The following is a 19566-nucleotide window of genomic DNA, read 5'->3' on the forward strand; positions in this document are numbered from 1 at the left end:
ATTACTTTTTGAATTCAGGAATAATGATCTTTTAGTGGCAACAGTTTCCTTAACCAGAGTTTTATATTTTCATTGGAAATGAAAAGCTAAGCTAAAATGCTTATTTATGAATAATGTTTTAATGACTTCATTTTCTTCCTACAGAACAATAAACAAATGTAAGCACACTTACCTTAGGAAAACAGAAGGAATTATCTTTATCAACTATATAATTTCTGAAAAATCTCCAGAATTTTCCAAACTATGTTCTGTGGAACCATTAACAGGTATTTTATACACACACACACACACACACACACACACGCACGCACGCACACACGTACGCACGCACTCCTGTGGTCAAAAAGACTGGGAAACATTACATACTATTCCCAGTCCCGAAAACTCTCAATGCACACTCGCATATTTTAGAATGTGAAAAGTCTTGCAGTAGATACCTGTTTAAGTTGGATTAACCCAGTATTTCCCAAAGTAAACTCTCTGAAAATTAACTACAGCATTTTGCTTCCTACCCCAACTTCCAAAACCCCCATTCCCCAAAGCAACTTTTGGAACAGCTTGTGGAACTAGTTCCACAAAGCAAAGTTTGGGAAACAGTAGTTTAGTGGCTTCTATCTACACAGATTTTGCTGTCTGAATAATATGTAAGGAACTTTGAGTGACAATTGCACCCATTTGGATATAACTTCAGCTGACTCCATAATTAGAAATCTAAAATGCAAATTTTTCAAAAGCAAACTGCCTTTACCATTCAGACATGTTGCTGAGATTTATTTGGATTTGGGTACAGTCGTATTACTTTCCAGTATATCTGGTATAGGTAATAGGCTCCAAGGACCTATAAATATTGAACACAAATAAGATTAGCCATGCCTAAATTTTATATACAAACAACTCTGACAATTTTAATATGGCAAATGTACTCTGTATTTGGAGGGGGTGGGGTGGGTAACGTTCCTCTTGGGAAAACTGGGAATGGAACGGAAACTTCTTCATTTATATTCTGCATAAGCTGTATATTACAGATTCATGTTAGTATGGGTGAGGACATGAAACCATTGCTATTGAGCTTCAGATGTGGCAGCAAAGAATTAAGAGATCATCACCATCTCTCTCTAAATATAATGAAAATCTAACTTTACAACACTCCTCTTAAATGAGCTTTCCTCGTGCTACTTGGCTATGCATTAAATCTTGGCATACACAAAAAAATAAAAACAGGGTAGTTCTAAAGGTTCATTTATATTGGCTGGATTATGAAGATTAACTCCTCAGATGGTGTTCTAAAGAAGTCATCAAATGTAAGTCTAACTGAAAATAAAAACCTGAAAAACATTTAAATATTGATAGAAAAGTGAACGGATAGGATATAGTCAAGACACCACTCTTTAGATACATAACATCAATGTATATCATAAAGGATTATAAAATTTAACTCTCTAAGGAATATAATAGAGATTTCAGCTACAGCAAGACAAATTTTCTGGAAATAATATAATAGTTCTCATGGCAGAAGCATACATGCAGAGTATAAAGGTTTAAAACAATTTAACTTTTAGGTCATTTGTGCTGAAGATGTTTTTACAATGTAAATTGGATTTATTACTAATTCTTTAAAATATTTTAATCCTGGATCCTAGAGACAATGATGCCCTCTTCTCCAAAGTAGCCTGTGGCTTCTGTCACCTTGCCAATTCACACAGACGTTAGTCATATACTAAAATGCAGTGTTTCTCAACACGTGCACGCTTCTGTTGATACATATGATGGTTTTAGGTGGCCCAGGGAACATTCTTCTTTTTTAATAATGAAAGTGTTTATGATGATAATATACAAATAGCTACACTTACTGAGGATTTATTATGTGCTGTCAAGCAAAAATCCTAGTGTATTAATTTGAATAGTCTTCACAGGACCACTCTGTGGTAGCTGCTCTTATTATTTCCAATGAACAGAAAGAAAATTGAGACACAGAGAAACTAAGTAAATTGCTCAAAATCACACAGCTGGCAACGGGCAGAGATGAGATTCAAAATCAGTAACTTTAGCTGAAAGTCCATGCTTTGCCATTCAGGGATATGTATGTTTGTTTTTTAAGTGGGTTTGCTTAATAAAAAATTTAAGAAAGGTAAGTCTGTGGATATGAAATAAAATCATCTAAGCTGTAGGCCAATGTCTGATGTTCAGGTAACAGTTTGGTGGGGCGGGGAGCTAGAGATTAAAGATCCTTATAGACTGTGAAGTGAATGTTTATTAACAGGTCAGAAACCTGGGTTAAAGTCCTGGTACAGACCCCCTGAGGTGAAAAGCCCCAACTTTCAACTTACCCGCTTTCAGTGTGGCCCAGAAAATTCTCTTGTTCAGATACGAAATCTTCCTACTTGTACACGTTTTTAAGACATCACACAATCACATGTCTATGGGAAATATAAATGATTCAACTAACTCTGAAAAAGAAAAGGCTCAATTATTGTATATTATAATTTAAGGGGGAAAAAAATCATGCTTAAGAAAAAGCTGACAATCAGAACAGAAATGTTACGGGAAGTTTCTCGCTCATTTTCTCCAGAGGTTAAACCAGATGATTTTTTTTTTTTTAAGGGCAGAAGTTTAAGGTCTAGCTAGGGAATAAAGACGTGTTTTGTCTGACACTTCCCAATTCAAATCCAACATTTATCAAATGATTCTTAAGTACTGTATTTAAAAAAATTTTTAAAAAAAACAGCCAGAAGCTGGCAACCTGGGTATATTAAGCTTTCATTATCACAAATTTGTATTTTAAAAACCCAGTACCTTTTTCGTAAATATGCAAGAGTTTCTCTGACAATTTCTCTCTTTGTAAAGCCACCTCTCACTGAAACATTTAAAATAAAATTCCTATATCTAAAATGAATTCTTGGCATTTGGGACTTTTAAAACTCCCTAAATTCAGAGGGGGGGGGAAAGCTGCATAATTATCGTTCATCTCAGTGCAAGTCATAAAGTAATCAAAAATCTTTAAAACCAAAAAGTAGTATCTTAGAGTGGCATTTAAAACAAAAAAGGTACTTACTGGCATTTAAATTTTTTTCATGCAATTTGTTATTCATTAAGTCAGAAGAAAATGTGTGCTCCTATTTTTTGATAAAGCAAAAAATATTCAAAATTGGCATTAACTAAACACAATTGGCCACCACTACGTGAAAAACCAAATGCTTTAATGAGGCTATCAAGAACAACAGTTCAGTTATTTCATTGGATACATTAATATCGATCCATAATATACAGTGCTATGGACCATACAGAAATTATTGCTGCATCCAACAGCAGGTGACTAGTATTAACATTACAGTACCAAGCGTCCGCAAGAGACAGTCATTTGTCATTTTTTTTCAAGAAATAGGGATGTTTTTATATACTGTTATCAACATCGTTTCCCCAGTGCATTTAAAAAAAATATTAGTAAGTGCATTCCTTTGTGCTTTATTTTATATCTTTTAACTTCCTATGTATTTTATTTGTTCTTATTGCTTTAGTATTTTAAAACAACCAGAAAGAACTTTGTCATCCTATGTATGACCAGGTTGGTTGTATGGTTTTTGGCAAAGTCAGAAGGTTTGGTATTTCCATTGCCATACCCAGAGGCAGGTGGACAAGTTTGGCATTTTGGTCACTCCATATGGAGGCCCAACCCCAAGTCACAATTCTGCACCCAGGAATGGGGGGAGTGGTGTGGACCATTCTCCTTGTCACAAACACTGAGCTCAAACCACCGCCTCTTGGCTTAGCTAGTCTCTAAGACGCATCCACACTCTAGTTGGCAAAAAAGAAATAAATAAAACCACCCCAGAGATTGCAGCATTCTCCTGAGCTTGCTCACCTTCCCCCTCCCAGAAATTGTGTTAAGAAGGGGATGGAGAAGCAGGCAATGGTGACCTCAGGAGCTGCGAGCGTCAGGGCAGTGGTACGAGAAGCCATGCTTTCTTTCCACAAAGCCTTCTATAAGGTGGCTTAACCCTGGCCAAATTCCCTGGGCCATGGGTGAGTCAAACTTGCTCTATTTTTAAGAACTCTCTAAATCAGCTAAGGAAAACTAGCATCATATCATCGCGATCTTCGACTTTTGCGCCCAGTTCCCCTCCCCCTATATAAATATGAAGAGAAAAAGAGACACTGCTATGATTGTATCAATGAACACTATGGTACAATTAGCTGTTCATGCAGATTTGCATCACTATTCTAGGAAAAGAGCTGTACAATTAAGGGGGCTGAAAGAATGGGAACTAATTTTCCCTACCCCCTTAAGTCATAAAGCTGTAAAACTGATAGCATCATCAATGTTTCCAAGGATTCTCATGGCCCACCGTGCATGGTAACTATGCGGTTGATTATTTTCACGTAAGCCATCCATTCATACATCTGACAGTCCTTCTGTCTGAACCCTCCAATATCCATCACCAATTCACAGTTGACATTTAAACTGTTTTTCTTTAAAAACACACACACACACACACACACACACACACACACACAAATACCTCCTGAATAAGGTTTCCTGATGAAAGAAGTTGGCACTCTGTCACTAAAATATATTTCATATTAAAAATATATGAAGGAAAATTGGAAGCTCTTATATTGTCTACATAGGCACCATGCTACACGTTCCTCTTGATTATAGATACCATCTTGAGACTTTCTCCTACATTACAGTTCAGTCAGTGCTAGAGACTACTCTGCTATATTTAAGGCACTTCATTCTGAATGGATATGCTTTATACCACTTGCTATTCAACTGTAGGCTGCTACTGAGAAACTCCATTCAACAGCCTGCCTCTTAACACCATTTGTCATCTGTATAGAACATCTAGGCCTGATACAATATATGTAACACTACTGTTATTGCATAGGACTATACAAGTAGATAATGCACTGAAACTAACTTTACAACATTGCTGTTTGTTAAAACATTGTTATCAAGTAACAGTAATTGGCCAATACAGTATTTCTCTCTTTAAAAACCATTCAGCAGGTCTGCTGAAATAAACCCCAATTTAAACGACCATAACGGGCATATTAACGCTATGGTATCATTCTCCAAGGATATTGCTAGTTTTATGTCACTAAAAATAAATATGTAAGTTGTTTCTCTCTAGAAAGCCGGTTTTAGCCTATTTATACTACAGCTTAAATGTGTGGAAAATAGTTCTGAGTGAGACTGTAATATACAAAATATTCACAAAGCTCTCTTTAAACGCAAGACCTTGCATAAAAGTTTTCTTTCATGTGTGTACAAAGAATGCGGAAAACCACCAGTGAGTTGTAAAAATATTGAAAACTTGCCATTTTAAGATGCGTATTCTTACAAATTAATACAAACATATTGAAAAGAACAATGATAATAAAGAATCTGTACAAATCAAATGAACAGTAAAACATAATTTAAAAATAAAAATAGTAAAGCCAATTAGAAATGTGCCCAGTTTGGTTTTCTTATCAAAAGCGAAATTGAAGAGGAAAAAAAAAAGGAGGAAAACTTTCAGTGCTCCTCAACATTTTACTTTGAGAGGACGTTAATTTCCATTTCAAAATAAAATATATCTTATGAAAAACTGAATCACACTCACTGATGAGGAAAACTGTAACAGAGCACAGAATGAATGAGAACAAGATGAGACCCCATGTTTCAGAGCCTTGGTCTATATCTCCCTTCAATTTCAGTTGCACCTAAGGTATCAGTTACATTTTCTAACCAGACAATGCACGTGAAAATGGTTGCATTTTTTTTCTTTTATGGACTATAGTATTTCTTTAAATAGTTTGCAGTATAAAGACTAAATGATGCTAAAAGGGTACTGTATCTTTAAGGCAGTACCAATGAATCAATACATTTACAAAATGGAAAAGTGTTAGTATGGATTTCTTTTTCTTCTTCTCTTCCCCACCCTCCTCCTCTCTCTCTTTCTCTTTCTTTTCGTTGCTTTACATTCTTTCAATTAAACTTTACATTTCATTTCCAAGGAAGTCACAGGCATGCAAACAGCAAACCAAGTTTCCCCTGAATAAAAATGGACAGCAATTTCTCTGATGCAAAAATCCTCTTGCTCTGAAAGCCAAAATCTGGGGTGAATTCAGTTCACAGATACTGTACACTACCATACAGTACTTTGGAGGCATTTGTAGTTGTAAAATAGAATATACAAGTCTGTTTCACAAAATTCTAAAAATAAAATATATCCTGGGCTATTGATAAAGCATGAAAAAAAAATTTTCATATTAAAGGAAAATGATCAAGAAAACCCCTTCAGGTAAATTATTAAATCTGCTAATCAAGAAAGGAAGCAGTCTGTGGGAATGCAGAGCAGGGGGAATTTGCTAGCAAGCGTGCTCGGTTTCTTCCATGCTCATACTGCTCCTTCGGCTGCTGGTTTTGGATGCCCCAGGGGACACCGAGGAAAGAAGTGGATCAGTTATGCCAACAGGAGAAAGAGTATCGTCCATGAGGATGTCTTCCAGTTTGGATCCCATTTTCGTGGGAACGCTATAGGCTTGGCTGCTCTCGGTCCCAGCTCCAAAGTTGTTGTTGAAGGTGATGGTGCCGTCTGTGAGATCCAGGGTCGTTGTACAGGTTAGGTCTGCGTGTTGTTGGAGGAGGTCTTGGCTGCAGTTCTCAAGAGCGGGTTCCTGCTTGATGATCCGACTCACCAAATCTGGAGAGCAGAGACCCGTGGATGGAATAAGGGAAAGTCCATGAGCTCGAGCCTGCATTTCAAGTTCCTAAAAGTAAAATAAAAATCAGAAACTTAAAGAGGTGGTGCACAGAGGATTTTAAGACAGTGAAACTACTGTACGATACATGATACTATAATGACGGTTACATGTTGTTATGCATTCGTCCAAACCCAAATGGTGTGCAACGCCAACAGTGAACCCTAATGCCAAGTAGGGACTTTGGGTTATAATGATGTCTCACTATAGGTTCATCTAGTGTTGAAATGCCCACTCTGGTGGGGATATTAATATTGGGGGAGGCTATATACTTGTGGGAGCAGGAGGTATATGGGAACTCTCCACACCTTCGGCTCAATTTTGCTCTGAACCTAAAATTGCTTTAAAAAGTATTTTTAAAAAACCAGGGACTTCCCTCGTGGCGCAGTGGTTAAGAATCCGCCTGCCAATGCAGGGGACACAGGTTCGATCCCTGGTCCGGGAAGATCCCACATGCCGCAGGGCAACTAAGCCTGTGTGCCACAGCTACTGAGTCTGCGCTCTAGAGCCCGTGAGCCACAACCACTGAGCCCGTGTGCTGCAACTACTGAAGCTCGCGCACCTACAGCCCATGCTCTGCAGCAAGAGAAGCCACCGCAAGGAGCAGCCCGCACACCGCAACTAGAGAAAGCCCACACGCAGCAACAATGACCCAACACAGCCAAACATAAATAATAAATTAATTAATTTAAAAAAATCATACATTTGCAAAAAAATAAATTGTTAAAATAAAAATGTTTTGCTCTTTCAAATTAATAAACACCATTTTTCTTAAAGTACATAGAGTATCACTGGTAATACAGTAAATGATTTTTAGGTTGTATATGGATTTTATTATGTATGAAATACAGAGACAGTTTCTCATAGATGTTAATGTTAACAGGGAGGAGAAGTTAAAAAATGTAAAAATAAAATGTCAAAATGTGAGCTGATTGAAGGAAAATAATCAGTAAACAGTACAGGTCTACGCTCCCTACACTGTGCAGAGATATCTACGGGTACTATAATGAACTCCCAGTATTAGATTGTGTTACATTGTTTCCATCACATCATATCAACACAAAGCCGGGTCTCAGGTAGTTGTTGTGATTAAAAAAAAAAAAAAATGAAAAAAAGAAAAAAACAACTCCTGCATGAAAATCAGTGTGGAATGGGAAACGAGGGTGGCAGCATCCAATCTGACTCCAAGATTGGAGAAGCTGTGCAGTGCCTCACAGGCACACATATCTCACTAGTAAGTAATGTGGTTATTTAAAAATAAAATTAAAATGTGATTTTTCTTTCAATTTATACGTTTTATATTTTCAAATGGCTACTAAGTTGTTAGCACCTAACAAGGAAATGGTAGGTATTTTTTTGGTCTAAGGTGCAGTGAAAAAGTTACTAAGAGATCAAGGGCACTGGAACTAATAAAGATTGAGTAGTAACGGCCAAAGTTATGAAAATTCCATACACGTAACTGAAGTTTGGGATGCATCATTTAACCCATCTCACCAAGGCAAAGGGAGTTTTTTTGCTTTTTTAAATTCCACAAGAAAGTCCTCAATCTGTTCCTATACTTTCTTCACATCCTTCCTATTACGGACTGAATTGTGTCCCCTCCCCAAAATCCTATGTTGAAATCCTAACCTCCAGGACCTCAGAATGTGACTGTACATGGAGATAGTGTCTTTCAAGAGGTGATTAGGTTAAAATGAGATCCTTAGGGTAGGTCCTCATCTAATATCGGTGAGGGGAGATGAGGACGCGGAGATACACATAGGAAAAGCCACAAGAATAGGAAAACACAGGGAAAAGGTGGCCTAGGAGAGAAGCCACAGAAAAACCAACCCTGCCCACACCTTGATCTTGGATTTCTAGTCTCCAGAACTAGAAGAAAATAAATCTCTGTTGTGTAAGCTGTCTAGTCTGTGGTATTTGTAATGGCAGCCCTAGGTGCCTAATTCACTTCCTGAGTGTCAGAGACTTGCCCCAGTGCCTCATTTCAAATACCTTCCAAACAAGCTCTTTTCCTTTTCCCTTTCTGAGAATGCCTAGACCACTCCCCTACAATGAACCGTAAAGACCCCAACTGATCCTGAAGAGCAATTTGCTTCTACAAGCCAATGCCATCTTCCTATGTTTGTGATACAATAAAAATAACAGAATATACATTTGAAGCAAGTCACCTTGCGTCATGAGAGGGGGAAATGTACTCTCCAACAGGACACAACCTTTCAACCTTTGCCCACAACCTTTGCCCATGTTCCTGAAAAGTTGTGTTCAGCCTGTATTAAAGGATGTTTGATTAGCAAGGTCTTCCTCGAGATGCAGTACAAGAGATGGGAGCCTGAGATGTCACACCAGTATATGCACGTTCCTTCACACCGTCTCCAGACACACAAGTCTCCTTGGGCATCATTTCAAAGCGCTGGGCTGCTTAATAAAATTGCAGTCCCAGTGATAGTAAGGCTTCATGCTCTTCATTCTGTGAATATTTTTGCATGTATCACTTAGGGTGAAAATGAAAGGAACCCCTTAGGCCCAAGCTGAACACATGCACAACGGTAAGTCTACGCCACATAATAAGAACAGCGCTCTCACACGTGGAGTGTGTCTTAAAAAAAAAAGAGTTGGATTGAGAGAGGCATCCATCTTACTCTAATCTTTTGTTGTTTAATTTAAAATGTTTACCAGCTGAACAAAGTGTTACTTAGATTGCTAAATAATGTGATAGATCTCACCTAGAGAACTCAGGCTCATTGCACAGCACAGCTTTCCTAATTAATAATGCTTTCCATGATACACAGAAGTTCTAAAGGCTGCTTCACTGACATTGGAAGAAACCAAAGACATCGTCACCATGCAACTTCCAATTCACATTTTTCACGGTATTCGTATTTCACACGAATATATACGTTTGAAACCTTAAAACAAAACCTAGCCTGTCTTTCAACACAGTTATTATATTTTATTATTTGTATAAAGAAATGATGCATTAGTACAAGTTGCTTTTATAAATAGGTATATATACTAAGTACAAGAGACTAAAGACCCGCGTCTGATTACTGAAGACATGGAACATAAAACAAGCAGCAAAAGCCAAAAAGAGAGAAAGCAGGGAAGGGGGATTTTCAAATGACACATAACCTCTATTTCACTACCAAGATTCCAAAAGGCACCCCCTAGAGGAGAACCACCTTCTGCCTCTCTGACCCAGGGCTGAAGATCGCTGCCATGACATGAGAGATGTGACATCTAGAAATGTCAACAGTGTTGTGGGGTATGAACAAGCTTGGAAATCAGCAGTAAACGACTCTGTTAAATAAGTTCATCATCGGGGAATAACCACCACCAGGCAGTCTCTGAAGTGCCTATACTCTACACTGCTGCTCCACAACCATTGCTCTATGGCGAAACTGGGTATAAGTGGGTCCATCTACTTAAGAAGAAGATACAACGTCATCGACCCTTACGGGTTGGCTGTGTTCAAAGTCAGCAAGTAAATTAAAATAACCCTAGCCAACTCCTTTAGTCATTAGCAAGGAGTCAGTTTTTCTTTCTCTTCTTCAAGACAGTTCCAGAGGAAGTTGCATCTTTATATTCACCATGAAAAGCCAAGTGATGACGGAGCACCAGGAGCTGGTATTACAGGGATCCCCCAGCTCATGGTTACGTTGGTAGGTACACGCCTTAAATTGAATGACAGGTGAATTACATGTATAACTAAAATAGTATTTCTCCCACTAAGAGTATGTAAGCTAAAGATACATATGGTATAACTTCATTATCTGTAACTATTTCTAAAATTTATACCCTGATGATACGATCTTCTGGGTGTCCCAGGTTCCCTATACATGAGCTTTGACCATGGACTGCACCCCACTCAATACTAAGGTATCTTTGTATTTAACAACTACTCTCAATTCTCAAGATTTGCAGTACTTATGGCTATGGACCGAAGTCTATGCCCCCCAAAGTTCATGTGCTGAAACCTAATTCCCAATGTGATGGTATTTGGAGGTAGGGCTTTGGGAGGCGATTAGGTCACAGGCGGGGGGCCTTCATGAATAGCATGAGTGTCCTTATGAAAAGAGACCCCAGAGAGGTCCCTCACCCCTTTTGCCCTGTGAAGTTGCAGCAAGAAGACAGCTATCTATGAACTAAGAAGCAGGCTCTCATCACACAACAAATCTGCCGGTACCTTGATAGATTTCCCAGCCTCCAGAACTGTGAAAAATAAATGTTTGTTGTGTAAGCCACCCAGTCTACGGTGTTTTTGTCACAGGAGCATGAATGGCCAAAGACGTGCTACAGAGTTGCTATGAACACTGAATTAGTGAATGCCGAACCATTGTTCCGGGAGGGAACAGAGGATTAGGGTCCTGCAAGCATCTGCGCACAACATTTCACCAACCAATCAACATGCAACTTTGTTTTATGTATGTTCCTGTTTGAAGTCACCTTGTTTACTACATATCATTGATTCATTAACATTAAACTCAAGGCCAACAGGACCACAACTCATGCCTGAATGAAACTTCTCTCCATAAGGCACATCACAGCCTTCCTGTGCTTAGGAAGATGTGAAAGCATTTCAGGGCCATGCTCAGAGGCCACTTTAAACAGCAAATCACCCAAAACACCCACAAAAATGTGAAAAACATGGCACTAAATAGACAGCAAAAAAGGACACTTGTTTACAGTATGAGCTGAAACAAGAAGACAGAGCATGGCCTTGCCCAACCTTAACTAGAAGCAAACGCACCAGCCAAGTCACATTTGCCATGCTGCACATGTCTGCAAATGAGCGTGAAGTGCCACAAGTGTCGATCTGGGGGTTTCAAATAAATTGTTACTAGGAAACAAAATCACAAAGCGGAATCCACAAATAATGAGTACAGACTGTACTAGGATCACATAAATCAACTCCCTCATGGCTCATTATACTTCTCCCATCTTCAAGTCACTAACATGTAGTCACCTTCACCCTGCACACGCCTGGTACCTGTATTCTGAGTAACAAGTGCCGGTTGGCGTGCTCCAGCTTCTTCTGTCTGTTTTCAAGCTCTTTAGCACGTTGCTGTTCCCGTTGCAACTTCCGGATATAGTCCACAGACGCTTTTAAAATGGTTCCCTTGTTCCAGCGCATGTCTCTGGGATGAAAATGGAAGGAAACAGACTGTTTTAGGATTGAAGGCTCCATGAAAATTCAATATTTAGAGCATTCAGTTTCTGAAGACGAGGTAACAATTAGAAGTTGAGAATCGCTATCATTCATCGGGTGCCGGCAACTCGCTGGACACCGTCCACCCGTGACTTCTACGTTATCTTCTTTCACCCGGACAGGCGCCTGGAGTCAGAGGGACGTTGTGCACATGTTGAATCAGAGACGATTCAACTTGGCTTCGGTCCCAGAGCTACATGAAGGTGGAGTCAGGACTTAAATTTAGGTCTGCTGATGACAAAGTCAACACTCTTAAACACTATATTCAATAGTTACAGATTTCTAGGACTATAAAAGTTAACCCACTCAGACAGAATAAGCTATGATTAAAAAAAAATTCTGTGAGATCTCACTACTTGATTGTATGTGGCATAAAAATGGCATCCTTGGGTTTTATCATGAATATTCCCATCAATATCAACCTCTCTCCGATCTCCACCTCCTCATCTACAAAACAACAATACCGGGCTTCCCTGGTGGCGCAGTGGTTGAGAGTCCACCTGCCGATGCAGGGGACATGGGTTTGTGCCCCGGTCCAGGAAGATCCCACATGCTGCGGAGCAGCTGGGCCCGTGAGCCATGGCCGCTGGGCCTGCGCGTCCAGAGCCTGTACTCCGCAACAGGAGAGGCCACAGCAGTGAGAGGCCCATGTACCGCAAAAGAAAACAAAACAAAACAAAAACAAAACAATGATACCATGCTTGTATGAGCAGCCTCATAGGTATGTTGTTAGAATCAAAGGAGGCACTTTATATGAATATGCTGGGAAAAGTTTAGAATGCAGTTCAAACAGTGGAGCAGGCACTGTGTTAAGGACTCAATGTGGTAATTACCATAGCTATCTTTAAACAGCATTTACTGCATGACAGGTACTTTTCAAAGTGCTTTGCAGCTCACTTAATCATAACAACCTTAATCGGTAGGCACTAATATTATCCCCATGTTACAGACTGGAAAACAAAGGCACAGAGAGGTTAAGTAATTTGCCCAAAGTCACACAGCCTGGAAGTGGTACAGCCGGGAAGCCTGGAGACTCTGGTGCCAGACCCCATGCCCTAAACTACTCTTCCTCTTATGTGACTGAGTGCTCAAAACAACTAGACTAGGTAGGAATATTCTGGTCCTCCTTCCCCCTTTTTCTTTTAACAGATGAGAAAAAAGAAATATGAGAATTCTTCCCCAAGTCAGACATCCAGTAGGGGACAGTTTTGGAATTCAAACCCAGGTAGCCTGAGTTTGGTGCCTTTCAGTTTTTAAACACTATAGCACTACTGTATTCCTATATGAGGACATTAAGAATGCCATTAAAATGTAGCTAAAAGTGAGTTGAAAAGTTTAGAGCACCCCAGAAAACAATTAAGAATAGAATTATAACTAACAGTAATATTTTTATAGTGCTTTAAATTAACCTGAGCTCTCTTATAGAAAATATTCATGATGATAATGACAATGATGAAAACAAAAACAATTTAATGTATGGAAAACCTCCTACCCCATAATCTTTAGCTGCTAAAAGGAGATTGGAAGTATCAGCTGGGACATGTGAATGGAAGGCCATTAAAACAAGCCACCAAGTAATTGATCCTCATATGGGTTAGATGAAGAACAAAACAGAAGCTCTCCCATGGGATGCTGAATTACAGCCCCCAGAGAATTCCCAGGGGTTGATCCCTGGGGTCTGGGCACCAAAGATGGCAACCCAGGGAGGTGTCCTGAGATACTCGGAGTGAGCACAAAGCCAACCCACTTAATGTTCAGGGCTAGGAAGAAAACAACAGAAACTTCAGCCGCCAGAGAGAAATAAAATTATAATGAAAGATGCCTTCACTAGGCCAGTAAAGTGAGAGACCACTACTGAAACAGGCAAGCAGCCACTCCGTTTTTAAGAAGAGACTATTCCAACCAGTTTTCTTGGGTTTTACTTCCTTGTGAGACCCAATTAATCAATTATGCTTTGGGGTTTTCAAACTTTTTTTTTTTTTTTTGCAACGAGAGCGACCCTTTTTTTACACAGAAGTGTAAACAGATCCCTAATATATAAGTCAATAAAAGTAGATCGACTCTAGGGCAGGAGAGGGTATGGGGCTGAGACCATGATCAGCTAGACTATGTCTCTATAGCAGTCCCAAAGTCTGTTCCAGAAACCTGGTATAGGAAAACCCCCATACAGACTGCAGTCCATTTCATCTTGAAACAATGCCTACAATTAAAGATTGTTATCAGTTCAGATTATAAACACACAAGTATTCTAATACAACAGAGAAAGAAGATATGCAAATAGAGGCTTTCACTGCAGCCCCATAATTTCATAATATGTTGCTAAAGAGATCCACGTGCTACAGTTTAAAAGAATATGCTAAAAAGTGAAAGCTGATAAAGAATAGGAAAATGGGAATTCAATTTCAACTATCATGCAAGACTGACTATAGGAAATGAAGGTCACAGCCCCTTCGTAGGATGCATTTGTGCTGCAGAACTGAGATTTTGAATGTTTTGAGTTTCAAAACAGCTTTCCTTGAAACCTGGGAAAGCAAAATGTTGACGATGGAGACTGCGCTTGAACATTCATCAAAACCACCTTAGAATGGGCAATGGTTTTATTTTATTTTGTCACAAATTCCCTGACAATAATGTGAATAGCAAATTTAATAAGCCTTGCATGAATAATGCTTGATTTCATCTTTACATTTTATTAGGTAGCTAAAAGGTCATATTCAAAGGCTAATTTCATAGACTGCCTGTGGGAGCCATTAAAATGTATACATCTTCGAGCCCCTCACTACAAATGGGCCAATTTCTAATGGATAAAAATTGTGTATTTGTTGTCCTATTTGCTGACATTGCTAGTAGGAAAATTATCTTTACAACCGTTATCTCTGAAAGAGCGGCATGAGAGACTGAAAGCTGAAATCCAAATTAGCTGACCTGTGCTTATAAGAGGATTAAAACTTACTCTTTTTCCTAGATTGGTAATACAAAGGGCATGTAATTTTTGGGGAAAAAATTGACCTTTTGCCTGCTGAATACTGTTAAACTTGAAATCTCCAATATCAGCTCTCCATGCCTACAGATATTGTATGAGTTTGTTGGCAAACAAATAGCTAACAAATCTTGCTTTATCAGCTACTGAAATCTCTGTCCTGCATGAACTGATAAAAAGAATTTTTTTAGTAGTTCGGTGTTTAGTTGCCAAGGATTCTCAGATATCAGGAAGTCACTTCCTCACATCCAAAGCTGAACAGCTCATGTCCAATAATACTTTTGAACAATCCAGTTCATTTCTCTCGAAATTTCAGATTTCAATTTCAGTTCATTTCTCTCAAAATTTCAGATTTCAAAAGAAAGGCGTAAGAAGTATTCACAAATGGAACAAAGGGAGAGGGAGTACTTCTTTAGTTTTTATAACTGTGTGCTTTTTGCAACATATGAAAAAACATTAAGGTACGAAAAAATATACAATGCAATTGTACTCACGGATCATTTGACTTGGGAATCAAAGTACCTAGTTCCTTAATGCGGTCATTTATGTTAAATCTTCTTCTTCGTTCAACTTCAAGAAAAAAGCACAGGAAAGGGCTATTAGTAATGGTGACATGTACGCATTTAGCATATCTCATTAAAGGCATGTGCATGTTAATGCTGCTGAGTCAGGACAACAGAAACGAATCTGTATTTCCTGGTTATTCTCCTAGTTTTGGTACTGAAGATAAAGCCCTTTAAAAAATGAGCTAGCTTTGTATAGAGCTTTATCATTTACGAAGCCCTGAGATTGTAAATTCTCATTTGACTCTAGTAACTCCTGAAATTGGAGTTACCATCCTCAGTTACAAATGACAAAACTACCTTGGTGATATTGGGGACCTGACAAGGACACCCAGCAATAAGTGGAGAACAGCCTGTACTCAGCCCTGATCCTCCAGACCAGGGGCAGCAAGCTTTCTGCAAAGGGCCTGATAGTGAGTACTCTGTGGGCCAAATAGCAAAATTAAGCATATTATTAGGTACTTACACAGCAAGAGAGAAAACAGATTTCCACAAATTTTGTGCTAAGAGAATTCAAAATGTAGTAATACTAACTAGATACAATTTTTGTATCTAGTTTACTAGCAAGAAACATTGGATGCTGAAATTTGGATTTTATATAATTCTCACATATCACAAAATATTATTCGCATTTTGATATTTTAAAGCCATTTAAAAATGTAAAAAACATTCTTAGGCTACAGGTCATACAAAAACCCCTCCTCTAGCCCAGTACTGCCCAAGAGAAATATAATGCAAGTTTCATATGTAATTTTTAGTTTTCTAGTAGTCACATTAAATAAGGAAAAAGAAAGAGGTGTAATTTAATAGTTTTATTAAACTCAGTCTATCCAAAATATTATAATTTCTACATGTAAACTATATAAAAATTTATAAATTAGATATTTAATATTCTTTTCTTTGTACTAACTTTTCAAAATCCAGTTTTACACTGACAGCATGCCACGATTTGGACTAGTCACATTTCAAGTGCTCAATAGGCAGACGTGTCCAGGGGCGACAGTACTGAATACAATAATCCTAGAAGTCAAGCATCTTTAACTGTACCATGCATCCTAACAGCATTCTTCTTTTATAAATCCAGCTGTACGTTCAACTAAATTATCATCTTCTCACGGGAGGGTGAAACAGTAGGCATATGAGTTAATAAATGTTTTTAATTTACCTAGCCTGACAAATAAATTCCAAATAACTTAAAGTCTAATAAATTGGATTAAAGATATTAATATTTTACTTTACACATATTAAAACCTAACATATATTTATATTTGACTCACTAATATTGTGCACACTTAGGTAAATAATATTATTCACTACTTTCTCAATATATATTGCATTTTTTCTTAGCTGAATGATTATTTCTATGATTGAATCAGTTATGTATAATACTGTCTTATTATCAGACTTTTATAAAATAGAAACAGTAAGTAATGCTAAATGGCTCTGAAGAAGAAACTTTTGGACCTCTGATCTTCTAGCTAACTTCCCCCAAACTCTGAAGTATGCCATGTTTTCTTACTTTTTCCAAGCATATAATAATCATAAAAAAACAAACAATACTGAAACACATGAAATGAAATAAAAATCCCCGATGATCCAGATACCACCACTGCAAAATCTGTTATATATCCTTTGTGATTATTTTTATGTTCTAAGAATAAACACACACGTGGCCTAGATGTGCACCCAGGACACAGTTCTTAGGACTCTACTCGGTCTACATTCACTTCCAGGTGACCCCATTTAGTCTCATGCTTTTAAATACCACATATACACTGATGACTCCCATACTTGTATTTGCAGCCCAGTCATCTCCCCAGAACTCCAGACTCATAAGTCTGACTACTAGATGTCTCCATATGGAGGTCCAACAGGCAGCCCCAGCGTTCCAAACTTGAGCTCCTGGTCTTTCCCACGCAAATAGCTCCACCGGGCTTCCCTGGTGGCGCAGTGGTTGAGAGTCCGCCTGCTGATGCAGGGGACACGGGTTCGTGCCCCAGTCCGGGAAGATCCCACATGCCGTGGAGCGGCTGGGCCCGTGAGCCACGGCCACTGAGCCTGCGCGTCCGGAGCCTGTGCTCCGCAACGGGAGAGGCCACAACAGTGAGAGGCCTGCGTACCGCAAAAAAAAAAAAAAAAAAGCTCCACCCACGGGCTTTCTCAGCTCACTTACTGTAACTCCATCCTTCCACTTGCTTAGGCCAGAACCTTGGCATCAATTCTGTACCTCTATTTCTTTTATCAATACATCCCACACTTGATCCATCATCAAAATTTGCTCGCTCTACCTTTGAAATATTGCCAGAACCTGTCCACTTCAAACCTTCACTGCTACCTGAATAGAAGTCACCACCATCTCTTGCCTGGATTATTGCAATCCTCCTGAGTGGTATCTCTGCTTCACCCATGCCCATCACTACCTACCCCCGTTAGTCTAACTACAACACAGAAGCTGTTAAAACATAAGTCAGAGCCTGTCAATCTCTTGCTGAAAACCCACCTATCGCTTCCCCTCTCGCCGAGACAAAAACTCAGTCCTCAAGGCGTCCTCCAAGGATCTGGGGGCTCCCACCTCTCTGACCTCATTTCTACTCATCTCCCACTGTGACCACACTTTCTACAGTGACTCCCCTGTGCTCCCCCCATCCTCAGCCTTATGGGCCTTGCTCTTCCTCAACCAAGCCAGACACACTCCCCACTTTAGGACCTTCTACTGCTGTTCCACCTGCCTGGAACACTCTTCCCGCAGATACGTGAATGGCTCTGCCCTCACCTCCCTCAGGTGAGGTGACTCAAATTTACCCATGAGCCTTCCCTGACTACCTATTTAGGAGTGAACCACCACTTCCCGTCCTGACCCCCTTGTCTGCACTATGTCTCGTCAAAGAACTTTCTGCCACCTAACATCTACATACTTCTTTCTTCCATTCATTTATAGAGCTCTATACCATCTAATATCTGCATACTTTTGTTTGTTTATTTATTTGTATGTTTATTCATTGAGGCATTCCGAGTACCTATATGAGCCTAGCACACAGTAGGCCCCCAACAACTATGTATTGAATAAAGAATGACATTGTTAAAGCAGAATTACACTAAAAACCATTCTGCATCTATCTTTTCTCACTCAGCAGCATATTGTTGACACCTTTCATCGTCAACATTTGTATGTACTGCATTTTATTTTTAATTCAGTGCCTACCCTCCCCAATTATAAAAGTGATATGAGCTTGCAAAAATTTGCAAAACATGCAAATATATATACAGAAAAAAGTAAAAGCAAACTCTTTACACCACCCAACATTTTTTGCCTGAGGAAACTGTCAATGATAAGGCTGACTCCTAGATCTTCTTACACACACACACACACACACACACACACACACACACACACCCCCATACAGTGTTTTCTTTTTTACATAATTGGACCCTATACATATTATTCTGCAGTTTGCTCTTTTCACTCAGTAATACATTGTAAACAAGTAAAACAGATCAACCCCATTCTTCTTAAGAGGCACTGAGTGTCCCTCATAAGGATGTACCATGATTTATGTACAAATCCTCTACTGATGAATATTTAGACTATTTCCAATTTCTCCCTCTTTTTCAAAGGTATAATGACTATTTTTGCCAATGCTCGCGTGTACTTTTTACTCCTATCACAGTACTTATCCGAAGCTGTAAAACAACCTGCGTGTATCTGACCGCTCCTCTATTCTGTCTGCCCCTGACTCTAATGTAAGCTCCTCAGGGTGGGAGACCTGTCTATCTGGTTCACTTCTGTAGAAATGTGCCTTGTACATAATGGGGCTCAAAAAGTAGCTATGAGTGAATAAATGAATGTATTCTTTTGCCCATTTTGGCAAGGACTCTTACAAGATAAATTCCTAGAAGAGGAAAAGCTATGCCAATGGGCAAGTGAAACTTGAGTATTAATTTCCAAAAGTTCAATGAGATCTTAAGGTTGTTTTATAGCCCTCAGAGTTGATCATATTTACACTTTACGGACAACCCTGAACTTGAGAGTTTAGGTGACTAAGTAAAGGCGGATTATGTTTTTCACAACATCC

General features: G+C 39.0%; 1 protein-coding gene across 10 annotated transcripts in view; it reads right to left on the minus strand.

The window, feature by feature from the left end:
- Positions 1-3176: 3176 nt before the first annotated feature.
- Positions 3177-19566, minus strand: part of MITF (melanocyte inducing transcription factor) — a 223509-nt gene continuing 207119 nt past the window's right edge. For all 10 annotated transcript variants that reach the window (XM_049715814.1, XM_049715812.1, XM_049715813.1 and 7 more), the window contains 3 exons: positions 15425-15500; positions 11732-11879; positions 3177-6753 (listed from right to left, as the gene is read on the minus strand). In XM_049715814.1, the coding sequence (XP_049571771.1) occupies positions 6352-6753; positions 11732-11879; positions 15425-15500 (626 nt within the window). In that variant the 3' untranslated portion in view covers positions 3177-6351. The remainder of the gene's footprint in view (positions 6754-11731; positions 11880-15424; positions 15501-19566) is intronic.

Source organism: Orcinus orca, chromosome 10, assembly GCF_937001465.1.
Source record: "Orcinus orca chromosome 10, mOrcOrc1.1, whole genome shotgun sequence".
Taxonomy (NCBI): domain Eukaryota; kingdom Metazoa; phylum Chordata; class Mammalia; order Artiodactyla; family Delphinidae; genus Orcinus; species Orcinus orca.